Raw genomic sequence first — 14,301 nt, 5'->3', positions numbered from 1 at the left:
TCAGTGGTGCTGACAGAAGATCCGGGGCGGTATCATGAGCTGCGCAAGATGGCGGCATTACTACAGCGCAGGGGAGAGGTCCGGGTGTTTGCAGTCATGTTGAATGGACTGGGACCCCATCCAACGTACCCCCGTGGACAGCAGTATGTGCCCGGAGGCCGACGCTCACATGTACTGGACCCTGGCAGATGGGTTGAAAGGTCTGCCAACGCCCCACCCAGCAGGAGGAGTGGCACAGAAGAAAAACTTGGCTGTGGCTGTCTGGCGCCATTCAAGTGCTGCCCAACGGACGGTATGAGATGCTGCGGGTGTCGGGGCATCGGCCGCCTAGAGTGGCAATGGCGGCGAGAGATGGAGCTGCACCAGAAGTCATCTTCAGAACCACGGGCGGGCAGCGGGATGCTGAGCCGGGGAGCGGAGCCTGAGGGGAGTCAGCGAGAACGGCCGCCACCAATACCAGCAGAGTACTTCTCAGCGGAGCCCCCGAGTCCGGAGGGAAGGCCCGCAGGACAGTGGAGCAAGGAACGGAGGCTGCGGGGGAAACCGTGTGATGATGGGATGGAGGCCGCAGCGCCAGGGAAGGTGAGAGTACCCCCGGCCCTACCAGTGCCTCCGCAAGCGGCCCCCACCATTCTGCTGCAGCACGCGGCCCCCTGCGCACCGGAAGGCCTAGTTACCACGGGCCCCGTGGTGTATGCGGAGCTGAGCGAGGACCCCGCTCAAGTCCCCGAACTACCCCGCCCGGAGTCACCAGTGCAGAGCTCACCCAAAGAAGACACTGCTGCGCTTCCCCTGCTAATAGCAGCTGCATCGTTGAAATCGGCCGTTACTCCGGCTCCGTTGGAAGTAGTGGATGCGGCCTGTCCTGAGGCCGCGGTTATGCCGCTGCTGGAGTCGGCTGCGGCCGACTTAGAGGGCCCTGTGATTCCAGCCCCCGAGGGCCCGGTTGTCCCCATTTGCCACGTGACCACAGCGGCTGCTGGGCCGCAGAAATCTTCGGCCGTTTCTGTCTTGCAGTCTTTTTCAGCGGAGTCCCGCCTACCGGACTCCAGGGCCCGTGCTGTTCCCTCCGTGTGGGTAGCGGAGGTGATCAGGAAGAAGAAGGCCCGGGAGCAGGAAGTGTGGAACCTGCTCCACACTCAAGGAGAGGCTGGCATGGAAAAGAAGAGGACTTGAATGGACACCCTCAGTATCCCCGGGGGCTCCACGGCAGTGGAGTCCCTCACTACTAGCCACTGCGTAGTGAAGTAGACTGTCGAGAGTTCGGTGCACTATAGTGCAGGTTCTGGAGAACAGTTCTAGTTTAAAAAAAAAAAAATGTTTGATGTGCTGAGTTTGTTTTTAGTATGTTCCTCTTACAGGATGTTATTTGCTGATTTGAAACTTGACAGAACGGGGATACGGAAAAGTGGAGGAGTGTTCAGGTCCAAGGAAGGGGGGAGAAAGAAGACATGCAATATTATGTTGTTATATGTGGGTTTTAAAATGAGCAAAAGAAAACGAAAAAAAAATATAAAAATGGGTACTTGTGCTATTATAAAGTTGTTTAATGTATAATATGCCAAAGTAAAATGCAACAGGTCCGGGTAAGGGAAGGTCTGTGGGACCAACGGGAAGTGTGAGATCCGAAGAGGGGTCTATGTGTGAAGAGGGTCTGGGAGACTGAGACGCCGACCATGACATGTAACTGAAAGATGAGTTGGAAGACGTGAGAGAGACAGCCATCCTAGGTCCAGTCCCCAACACCACGGACACCCCTGAAGGAGGAAGGCGGGCGCTGGTAATGATCTGGTAGGTGTGATACCTTGATCATGGCGTACCGAATAGTGGAAGGTGACAGTAGGGGAGAGTAGGGGAAGGTACACGCCATAGAGAGAATATGGGTGTACCTAGCCCAATTTGAAAGACGTTGTCATGTGGCATGCGCGCTGGTGAGTAGCAGTAGGCTGCTCAGAGCATAGTGCTCCCAGTATGGTTTGGCCCCCGCAGGTAGTGGGTTTGGCCCAACAGCTGGTCCGACAACAGAGTGTAGGTGAAGCTTCAGAACGACGAAGGCAGGGATGACGATTGTCGAGGACGACAATGGACAAAGGAAGGGAGAGTGTAGGGAAGGTGACCGGACGGACGTGTCAGTATAGAGAAAGATAGGTTTGCACAGTTTAGACAGGTGTCAGTTACTACAGTGGGGAAACAGCTAGGAAAGTGTAGTGGACGTGCAGTACCTTGGGTTGACCATTAGATGGCAGGGAGGAGTGAGAGCAAAGGACTTGACAACAGCTTAGGGCTTTAGAAACTGTTGGTCATGGGGGACGGGGTTACAGTGACAGGGGACCGGGAGAGCTATAAATACTGAGGGAGGGTTCTAGAAGGTTCCAGTCCCCAGGGGGAGCTCCAGTGACAGGAGGACTGCGACAGTCTGTGCGCTGTGAGGAGAATCTAAACGAGGGGGACTGAGGAGAGAGCACGTCAGGGGGGTGGTCCTGACAGGAAGAACCGCAGAAGGGACGAGACACTGGGTGTGAGACACCGCATTTGACACGACGACTGATCAGTGGAAGCGCTGTTGGTTTACGGGCCTAAGGCGGCCACAGTGACGGACCTGTCAGGAGCGTCGATGAGTGAGGAGGGGACAGTGTACGCATACACGTCCCTAGAGTAAAGTATGGTGTGAGAAGCGGCCCTGGAAACGGAGGGCCGACAAGGGAAGCGAAGTAAACTGTATTGCTTTGAAGTGCGGTGTACTGTGGAGGCTGTCAAGTGGATGGCCAGAGAATAAAGCTTGGACCTGTTGCACCCTGAACTTGCCTCCATCTTGTCTCTGTTTCGTCTCTGCGCGGTAAGAAGAGGGACCACCCCCCAGCTCGGCCCACACCTCTATATCCCACTCTGCTGCTTCGTGATTGGTTCGTGATACACACACACATTCAGATTTATATATAGAGATTGTCTTTGCTCAGTTCTGCTAACATCCATATAAAGTGTAAACACCTTTCACTTGTGCTCCGAGGACAAGCAAAGAAGATCAGAAACTAAGGGGCACAGCACTCCCGTTGTGTAACTGATCATTGAAACAGCCAGATATAAACCAATGAAAACTTCTGACATGTCACTATGACATGGTAAACAATATTTTTAAATGCCAGGTACCATTTAAGTTGATATTAGAGAAAAGTCTGCCTAACATAGAGATTTTGTCAGGATCGGACGCTATCTCATTTTTTGGGTGCTCTATAACACTCTCTCAATGGAAAATATTAGGTAAAAAACAGACTTTGGCACTTTCAATTATTTTCTTCTTACAGGAAACTCAGGTCACCATACATGTCTGGCTAAAGTCCCATATTGCTTTGATCGGCCAATGGTTTAGTGTGTATGGGGACCTTTCGACTCTTCCCTGACAGATTTATTGCAGGAGGGAGAGAAAGATTTGGCATGTTGTTGGATTTTAATTGCCAATCCTTTTGATGCCCCTGGAAATAAGTCATGATCAGAGAAGTCAAGCACTTGTGTGTTTGGGGAAGTCAACGGACAGCTATTTCACGCCTATAGGGGACTTTAGTCCCTTCTTCCATTGAAAGAACAGTCAGGTTTAGTGGAGAACACATGTTTATGGTGAGGTTGACAGTTCACAACTTGGAGCTGGGTTCCCATTTCTTGCATGGGGTAAGAGAATGCGACCTTCTATCTCCATAGGACTAAAAAAATGTTTTATGTGTCATAACTTTTTTCCTATTTTGTTTTACTTAATTTTCCATGAGAAATCTGACTACCCACAATGATCATTTTATGCAAGTCTTTAGGAGATGATTAAAGTCATTAAGATCTGATTTTGTTGTGACATTTGCCTTTTCTGTTCTTTCAAGGATGAGGTGAAAATGGGAACACAGGATCTATATGTCTTACTCTGCACCCTACAATTCCTACAGGGAATACAAGGTATGTATAGTGTTTCTCTATACTGACCATGGTTACGTAGCTGATTTAAACCTGATCAGAAACATTATAGCTGCCTACTTACATTAACTTAGTGTCTCCGACAATCTATTGTGTATGTCCCAGATTGTACCCCGATAGCAGACGATTCGTTAACCATGGATTGGTCTGTTGGTTTTCACCATTCATGTTATTTCATTTGGCTTACAAATTAAGGCCCTCTTAGATGAACCAATAATCAGGATCGAGAGTTCATTAGAATTCTGTTTGTGAATCCAGCAATCAAATAACATCGAATGTTTGGACTGTACCAGCAGCAAAATCAGTATCAGTAGCACATCCTCCTGCGTCCTTAGGAGATGTTCTGCCGATATCGATGATGTTTTAAGAGCACAGAACGATCACATTAATGATCGTTCTACTTGAATAAAACCATGGCCAGTCTGTCTACACAGACCATTAAACGACCACTTGTTTGTATATAGCTAATCAATGGTCGTTTTAATGGCCGCGGTCAATAGGTGTAAATGCACCTTGAGCTCCAGAGTGTCTTACAGATCCTTGTCCCCTCCACCCACTGGAGTTAACACAAATACTTTGTGGCACTAACTGAGAATATTGATCAAAAAGATGTGGGAAATAGCTGCTAGTCAAAGAAATGCTTGACTGAGGTTGGGTTCAGATCACGTCCTTGTCCCCATTCATAACTCCATTGGGGGGATTACGATATACCCTTAATTGAGTCATTGACTTCAATGAGCAGACTACACATGTGTGTTCAGTTGAAGAGTCAGACACCACCATAAATAAGGTGAAACATAGTCCAAAGTTTCATATTTAGTCTCTGTCATTCAAGTCAATGGCTCTGTCGAACAGTAATGGTTTAAAATGTCTTTCAGACTTTTCTCCAAAATCACTTTTTCAATATACATTGAATATCTAAGCTTCTCTCCGGGAAGTAATACATAGCGAATATCTGTTTAGACACAGTTGAGCACCACCAGACATCTACTCTCTATAAGGGTCTAACAACATGACTTGAGTTTCCTTTTCATTAATTTGCCTCTTTTGTCCACAAAATTGGAGAGGAAAAAGCAGTCCTGACATTAGCAAGCTATCAACATGGACAACATGGACAAATAATGGACATATTATAAAATACCCACACTGTTATAAATAGCATAGAGCATGCTGCCATTTTTCTTTTTCAAGTGGACATTTGGAATAACCCTATTGAATAACATTGGTCCAAGTACTGTTATTACCATTGTTCCATCATGGTCAACACTAGGACTGAAAATACGGTTGTGTGAACATAACCTAATAGTAATGCCAGTTAAATTATTTTAAAGGAGCATTAGAGGAACACATTTGAGCCGGTTGCCATATCTCAATCACTTTGTCTTTTCCGTCATGGTCAGGGTGCTTGATAACTACAAGCCTGATTTACTGTAGATGTCTAACCTATGTTTCTCTTTTAGGTTCTGTACTTCTAGATTCTCTTGCTTGTGTTAACAACTACAAAACACACTGGACATGTAACTGGAAATTAAGCGTAGAAGCTCATGAACTTCTGCCCATGACCCTTATTTATCGCAGTGATTTAAACAGGTACTGTACTTCTGTGATGGACTTGACAATCTAAAACTTTGAGAAAGCAAAAGTCGCCTTGTTTTGTCTTGGATCATGGAGATTCACAGCTGTAGGAGTCTGCTAGTGTTAAAAGAGTTGTCTCCTTTTTATTCTGTTGTTGGGGACATGATTTTGTGGCACCAATACATAAATATTACAGGTTCTCCGACTTTGTTACGCTGTGCCCACTTGGGCAAAACACTCTCCCATTTCCCTATCCTGATTCCTACATCAAGATCAGCTTGAAAAATGCCAGTCTTGATGAATCGGGGTAACTGTGCGTCTTTTAAAGACAATTTGTATAGTTTGATCATAGTGGGATCCGATTTTCACAGAGGTGGAAGAAAAGGTTTCTCCACCTTCTCTATAAAGTCAGTTTGTGAAAAGTCTGATGTCATCAAGACCGGTGATTTTCAGTCCAATCTTAACGAGGGGCATGTTGGAGTCAGACTCTCCCGAATCATTAAGAGGTGAGCGCCTCTTAGCAAATCAGGAGAGTGTGACGAGTGCCACGTACCTCTGTACACCTTACCACAATTCTTACTCCAATCCGGGACTTACAGTAAGTAAGATTCCTGACATCAGGAGCTAGATGGGCACGTTTTTCTATCATAATCACTTTTGTGTAATTAATATCGTTTGATTGTCTTTGCCAATAATTGTGACAGATAACAATCATGCCACCTTTTATTAGCATTCAGTGTATAAATCCAGGTAATTCTTAAGGGTTCACTTACTTTTGGAATTAGCAATCCTAAAAGTCAATAAGGCATGTTACATTTCACAAGAAAAGGAGAGTGTTACACCTTACACCCCAGTCATACAGCCAAATCAGATCTCATGCTTTGCACTGAAGAGGGAAAAACACCCGAAACATGTATCTGCAAATATGGTATCTTGTTTAGCTTTTACCCTACGTTACCGGTATCTGTCAAAATACTGACTTTTAGGATTGTTCCTTAAGTAGGTGGCACCAGAATTCTAGTCCTTGTTCCTCTTTGTAGAGACAATTTGCATATTACATTTAATAGAAAATCATCTGAACATTTCTATATTTATAAGCACACAGCAAGACATACAGGTCAGGCAAACATAGACAGTTTGCTGAGCAAAGAAGTTATATAAAATATGTACATAATTACGGGTTTCTTTATCCTCAATTGTAGCGGTGGGAATCGACAATGTGAACCAGAAAACTCTGTCAAGATAAAAGGTGGAGAAGTATATATGTCCTGTCAATTAAATGAAGCGTTCATCTACACAATGAATACTACATACCACTTTGAACCAAAGCGGAATGTGAATAGAGATACTTACATAATCCCAAATTCTAATGGTAAGTGAATAGACCAAAAATCCATGGAGAGCTGAAAAAAAAAAAATAACAGCAGCGAGCCAAGCACAAGTGAAGGTCCGTGCTGCAGAAACCGACCTCTAACCCCTATAACAGTACAGTGACACCACTTTGAGATGAAAATCAACTGACAAATGGTCTTCTTGAAGGCTAGCGGTGCTGTGAGCAGTGACTGCAGCCACTCAGTGTGCGCCACCCATGACTGAAAGCCAGCGGCTCCTGGGAGGAAATAAATTCATTTTCTCCCTGCAGCCACATTTTCCGTAAGGCATTCAACCTACATTAACCCTATATCTGCAAGTAAATAGCATTTTCCTATGTGATAGTTTCATTTTAAATAACTTTTCTGAATAAAAACATTAGGATATGTGATCAATGTTCAATCTGTGAGGTTCTGACTATAGTTACCTCCACCAAGTTGCTAGAGAAGCTCTATGCCATTTCATTTCCTGTCGGCTTTGCTCAGTTTGTTCAAGAGGCTACATGCTTGGCTACCAACTAACCACATTAATTGGACAGTAATTGTATATCTGATCTTTATACCATCGATGATTAGCAAACGACCAATATTTTGAACCAAACTGTAAACTGATGGACTTGTAACTCTTTTTCTAGCTCTTGAAAAGATAGATGAGAATTGTAGAAAGAAGGAGTCATACTTTACATTTTGTCCATTAACGAGGAATAATTTTTAATTTGCAGCTCGGATGCCGCCACCAAAAGAGCTAACGGTCCAAACGTCTGGTTCAAATAGTGGTTCATTCATTCTACGCTGGAGGATGCCTGAAAGTGTCTACTCTGAAAATCTGCTCTACCAAGTCACATACTATAGAAAGGAATGGGAGTCTTGGGAGGTATCATTATATCTATTATACGGGTCTGGGAGTTGGGTCAGGGGGACGAAGAACTACACAAGTATCCATCATAGTGAATACATCCTGTATTAGAAGCAGTACAAAACACATACACCATAATAGGACCAGACACGGTTTAGTAATTCCAGTCTCTAGACATAGTGTACCGACTAATCCAAACAGAAAAATAATGATAAAATACCCTGCAGTAAAGAAATTAATAGCATAGTGCATGTAAATAATATACAGCATTTAGTTAACATGTTTTTTGATGAAAAAAAAACTAGAAAGCCATCCCACCTTGTCAAGGCGACCGTAATTGGGACAGTCCTAACTAATATATATAAAGATGTGGCTTGCTCTTCCTAAGAGCTGGGCACTATTGATGTGGTCTCCCTCAGCTGAGTGTCCATTAGTTGGGCTCAGTCCTTCTCAGCCCTTATCCACATGCATGTCACTTGACAAGCAGTAAGGTTTTTAATATTATATTTAGGACTGTCCCAATTATGGTCACCGTGGAGTGGTGGGATGGCTTTCGCATTTTTTTTATTAAAAAAAATGTTAACTAAACACCGTACATAATTTTCATGCACTATGCTGTTTATTTATTTATTGCATGGTATTTAATCAATATGTTCCTGTCTTTGTTTTTTCTGTTTAGTGGCTAGTGTGAAGATGCGCTTACATGCTGCGTGCACACCAATTTATATCCCAGTTCATACCTTTTGTTTTTTTCGCAGTGTACAGATTGTGTGATAATAGAAAAGTGCACGGATACAATAATAGTACATATTGCATAGTTTCGATAATATTACCAGACACGGCATATTAATCAAGTTAAAAGCACCAGACATGAAAAAATCTTGGAGCACTTTAAGGCTTTGCAGTCAAGATGTGCACTGTCTAAAGGTCCCTACATACATAATATAGTAGTTGTTCAAATGATCCTTCACCGACAGGTAACTCTCCCAATTCTCTAAGAGAGAGCGGATGATAGACTCCATCAGTAGTTGCTTATCTCCAGTAACAACAAAAAGATTGACCCCTGAAAATCTGAAGATCAGATTCTTTTCTCTCCCAACACGAACTGTCAGGGGTGATTCAGAAGACTATCAAACTCATACATTAGACTGTTGGGAGATCCTGCCGATGTCATCAGGTTCAGCACTGGTTTTAAGTCCAATGTATCGGGGCCAGAAAAATTAGACAGTATTCACAAGTATGCCCCATATTATATAAATACAGTAATAGTACCAGACACATTGGAACTGATATATTAAAGTGTTTAAACACTGGCGTAAAACACTTTGAATAATTATAATCACTAAATGTTTGAACAAAAACGGTGCAACTTTTGGCAATTTCAAGCTAGTTTGAAGCAGCTCTGCCAAAATGGGAGAAGCTGGAGAAGAGTGAGGATTGGATGCAGCCAGACCCACCCATCAAATTGAATAAAAGTGTCCACACTTCTTATTCCAGAAATGGTACTCCAGTCCCTGACTAGAGTAACATTTCTGGCAAGGTGCACAGAGGTGCAAGCCACTGATAAGATGCACCATATTCCAGCATGCCTTCCAACAAGATTGACATATCAAATGCCAGTACTAATGACTTTGGCCCATTGTTTACATAGTGTAATAATGACAGTCTTAGAGCTAAGATACAGTAATAGTTCCTGATCTAATATATACATATTGTCAAAGAAACTTGCTAAAGTGCTAGTTAAAGCTCATGCACACTACCAAATTTCTCGGACGAGTCTAATCCGAGGTTTTCATAGATGTTGTACCTATGATAGTCTATGGAGCTGTGCACATGTCTGATTTTGTCCTTGGACAAAGTGATCCAAGGCAAAAAATTACAGAGATATCCAATTTTGATTCGAGTGTCGGATCAAAATCAGCAATGCAAGTATATGGGTTTGTGAAAAAAATTGGTTGACAACCGAGTGAGGTCCAATTTTCAATGACTGACAGAATGGAGATGATGGCTAAAATGATGAAACTTTTTTTTTCCCCCACATCCCAAAAAAACTTATGGTACTCTGAGCAATGTCTGAACAGACCATTTTCCTCTGATGTGGAGAAATGATCATGTGACCCTACCCTTAAAATGATAGTACAGATATAGTGCACACATAATGGAATAAAAGTGTAATGGGACCGGTGCACAGATCATACCGTGGGAACCTTCTTGCTTCTCGTAGCTTTACATACAGTAGGGGAAAGAAGGTTGTGTAGCCTTCTCATTGATTTTGTTTTTCCTCCTATATGAACTCCCACATCAGGCTTTGTAGAAAAAGAGCCTAGAATCCCTATTATCATGTGTACGAACACTTTGTGGAGTTCCCCTTATATGAACAGCTATCTCATGAGCTGGAACTATGTCCTTTTGTGTATATTTATAATTTTATTTTTCACTCCCAGGATGCTGCTTTACTCAATGTTATGGGAAAGACAGAACTCAGTTTCAGTCCTCAGCAGTTCGTCCCAGGGAGCACCTACCTGTTCAGAGTCCGATGTGTCCCAGACAAAGACCAATTGTACCGGAGTGCCTGGAGTGACGATATAGCATGGACGAGGCCTGAAGAAGGTATTTATGGACAAAACAGCAATATGTACAGACCTTTAACAAAATGTAGTAAACTTCCCTACTTCCAACCAAGAAACCTAATTCCTGTTGCTGTATAAATCTATGAGCAACTATATTCTCTCTGCTTACAACCTCCTGAATATGTCCACTTGGAAAATCCATGGCGAAACCAGCAACAAATTGTGTGGATCTTGCTATAGGAATGTTGTGGATTTACATCAGATTTATACTCTGCATCTTAGATTTTGAGCATATGAACAGGCTACTGCAAACAGCAGCATGTTCTATGCTGTTCTAAACAGGTAGAGGGAGACACAGAAAGATTGCGTTTTTACCTCACCCTTGAGCTGGATTCACATTCACACTGATCAGTTGCTGTTTCTGTCTGTACTAAGAAAGGAATGAAGGGCTTGAATCTCTCTCTGTGTGCTGTGCAGCGCATGATAGACATTATAGCAGCTCCTCTTCTCAGAAACAACACAGAGTTAAATGTAAATTAAGAAGCTGCAGAGGAGAAAACTAGTGAATTGCAGGATACCAGAGATCTAATGGCCAGTGATAGTCTTGTTTATCATGTGCACATGTAGGGTTCCGGTGGTCCGGGTGGCAGGCTGGGGCGGAGGGTAGCGTGCTGTGGGTATTTAGGTGGTGTGGCTGGTAGGCGGCGGAGGTGTGCTGTACTCACAGGAATGGGGGGGTGACCCGCTTCTTGACGTCGACAGGCACGAGACAGAGGCAGGAATAGTATTCAACAGGTTTGCTTTTATTGGCCGCCCTCACGACGACCAGAACAAAACACGACAGATGTTTCACACTGTTATCCTCCTGCAGACAGGCCCGGGTACCTTCACTTGTACACTTTTTTCCGTCAGGCGTACTTTGTGGCTCTATCCGCCGTGGCTGCCCTAGGTCAATCCACCATGGCGTTTCACCTTACAAAGTCCACCAATAATCCAGGTCCTCACAGGCTGTCTCTGCCTGTGACCAATGTCCTATAGGGTCACCCCCCGTGACCGTTTCCACTGTCCAAAGTCTCTGAGGGGTCTCCTTTGTGTGACAGAATCTCCTAACCTGTGAGCTCCCCTGGCTGACTCAAGCTTCTGGAAGCTTACCTCAGTATTTATTAGGACAGACCAGGTAGCCCCACCCTCTGTCACCTGACAGTCACCTCTGCCCAATCAGAGTCACCTCGACCTCTGGAAGTTATGTAACACTCAAATGACAGTCACATAATCACTGCCATCGGTGCTCTCTAGTGACCTCTGATGGGCAGACTGCCACATGACACCTGCTGTCAAACTCTCTGTCTCCTATCACAGACAGAACCGTACCCAGCTCAACTACCCCACACACACACACAGAACAGCTTATTTCAAAACGTTACATGAAAGTACTGGTTACAGTTTAAAGAGGCTGGTAACACCCAGTTGTCAATGCATTAATTAATTTCCAGGACAAATAAAAGAGGAATATAGTAATGTAGAGAATGAAGATGCTCCAGACTTGTTAATTTCATGTGATGCCTGGACCACAAGTAGAGGAAAATCGGCTTTGACACAGTGATTAGAATATGCTTTTCTCCCCTGGAAGTTACTCCCTTCCGTTGAAAGCTCATCGGGGCTTGTTTAGCCACTTCAGCAGGGCTTTATTCTGGGCGATTGTGGCGCCCCTGAGGCTCAGTCGTCACAGAGGTACTGCACCTTTTCCTGAGGTGTAGTGCCCAACCGTCCGGGTAAGGTGGGAACTCCTTTCCACACTCCAACACTCACACCCCACACAACAGGGTGGTTCTGCACAACCACATTGCGGCTCAGTGCTTAGAGAGTAGCAGAGCACCTCTGGTGGTTCCCTGCATGGAACACTGGATGTGCTGGGAGGTGGGTGGAGTTTAGAGATATAAAAGAGTGGGAAAGTGTAGGATTACTGGTTCAGTCTGACAGAAGGTCAGTGAGGAAGGAAGCCACTCGGGAGGAGTGGGGATCCCTGGATGAAGGGATGGAGGAAGGAGTGCTGCAGCTGCCTCAATGATCTGAGCCAGCTGGCATGGGAAAGGAACAGAAGGAGAAAGACGTAGAACTGCAACCTAAGCTTCCATAAGAGAGAGAAGGATTAGTACGGAACGAAGGAGTAGGAGAACAGAGAAGAGATGTGGGTTGGAAGAGGAACCCTGCCTATAGGTTCTCAGCGCAAGGCCGGGGCCCGGTCCCCGAGGTTGTATGGACACTTATGGTTCTGCAGCAGACACCGGTGGAGTAGTTGGCTGTAAGTGCACTACTCCCAACTAAGACTTGGGGCACAAGAGCAACTGAATAGCGAGCCAGGACTCCGGAGAAAGGGGTCCCCGAGAGAGGCTACAGCTGTCTGCCATATGAGTATAGTTGTTAGGAACATCTGACAGGAGGAACTCCAGAGTACCACGGTACAGGAGATCTTCACACTTTAAGGCACAATATAGGAGTCGTTCAGGAAAGGTACATGTTAGCAGAGTGTTGGAGAGGAGCTTCCCATCTGGCCTGGAGGTTGGCTGAGTCTCTGACCCGGAGGACACGGCCCGGAGGCAGGCACCCTTGTGTACCGCAGACTGTGAGTAAAGCTTTCGAACTGCAAGCCTCGGTGTCCTCCATTCATTTTTGCGCCAACCCACTCAGCACCGCTACATCTGGGTACCATCTTTTACACTGCCTGCGCCTTTCCACAACCATTACCACTACACTGCCCTGGGACATCAGCCCTGCCTCTGGAGGGCTATACCATCACTGCTGCATCCTACCATCTGTCCCAGAGGATCTGTCTGCAGCGTCGGCTTAACACCTCCCTTGCCGAGCACCACAGGTGGCGTCACAAACTATTCCAATCCATTAACTATTACATATACATTCCGCCATTGGCTTGGGCGCCCAGGGCCACGGTCCGGGTCACCACTGCTTTGACACATCCCCCTGACACCGGCCTGGTACCGAGTACCCTACAGCCCTGGGAGGGCGACTCAACTTGGCGTCATGAACAGGATGACGAGACCCGATGTCATTGGGTTCTGTGCGCCTAAGATTTGTTGGACTTAATACTTTTGAAAATGTGTTGAAGACCTGATTTGATGGACTGTAATATGGACATTGGAAATGGCCGCTGGCGCGGAGAAGAAGGGAGTGAAGAGATAGGAGGTCCTAGGAAAAGACCGCAAAGGGTCTTGGGCCTTCCCGGCCTGAATTACTATGTGACAGCGACATGGCCCACCCCCCGAGGGGTTCGTATACTGGCTTGGTATGGAGGCGCTGGAAGAAGACGCCGCCCCCGGAATGAGGGGCAGAAGAAGCCAGTGGCGAGAAAGGGAGAAGAACGCCAGAGCGCCATGATGAAAAGAGAGAAGTCAGAAGAACAGGGGGAGGAGAGGTCACTCGCTCCCAGGCCGCCCCTGCGGAGGCTGCGACCGCTGATACATCCTCTGCAGCGGCCACCACCACCTTACAACCGATGTTGCCATTGGGAGAGTCCCGTCCGGAGGATATATGAGGGCTCTGGAGCAGAACGGAGGGCCGGGACCGTGCCCCCGCCTGGACCGGGCACGGCTGTACCGACCTCCACCAACGACCCCGGTTGAGACCGGCCTGGCCCCGGCACAGATCCAACTGTGGCCCATCCCACCAGTCACCCCGGGAGTTGCGGCTGCTGCTATCTACCACCCGGTACCGGAGCCGGAATCGTGGCTGGAAACGCCAGCTACGAACCCTGCCCCGGGGTTGACCCTAGCTTTGGGAGCGGAACCCCTGGATAGGAATGGCCCAGTTAACCTCAGCCGACGATCCCCGACTGCAGTACCATTGACTGAAGTCCCGATGGACACTGAGGAATCGGACCCCGAGGAACCGGTGACAGCGCTGGCTGAGTCCCCCACGGCAGCAGAAGCGCCATCGGAGATAGCAGATATGCCATCCCCGC

The 14,301-nt window shown here is 46.1% G+C and overlaps 1 protein-coding gene across 1 annotated transcript in view; it reads left to right on the top strand.

Moving 5' to 3' along the window:
* The window catches only part of CSF2RB (colony stimulating factor 2 receptor subunit beta), a 115,626-nt gene that overhangs the window by 12,441 nt on the left and 88,884 nt on the right, over positions 1 to 14,301 (top strand). Inside the window, exons 2-6 of the mRNA XM_073574356.1 lie at positions 3,864 to 3,936; positions 5,415 to 5,544; positions 6,732 to 6,901; positions 7,622 to 7,773; positions 10,200 to 10,365. Coding sequence (XP_073430457.1) covers positions 3,876 to 3,936; positions 5,415 to 5,544; positions 6,732 to 6,901; positions 7,622 to 7,773; positions 10,200 to 10,365 — 679 coding nt within the window. The 5' untranslated portion in view covers positions 3,864 to 3,875. The remainder of the gene's footprint in view (positions 1 to 3,863; positions 3,937 to 5,414; positions 5,545 to 6,731; positions 6,902 to 7,621; positions 7,774 to 10,199; positions 10,366 to 14,301) is intronic.

The sequence above is a fragment of the Dendrobates tinctorius genome, unplaced genomic scaffold (assembly GCF_039654945.1).
Source record: "Dendrobates tinctorius isolate UK_male_01 unplaced genomic scaffold, ASM3965494v1 ptg000038l, whole genome shotgun sequence".
Lineage (NCBI taxonomy): Eukaryota > Metazoa > Chordata > Amphibia > Anura > Dendrobatidae > Dendrobates > Dendrobates tinctorius.
Note: the sequence above shows the minus strand (reverse complement) of the source record. Positions and strands in the feature narration are given on the sequence as shown.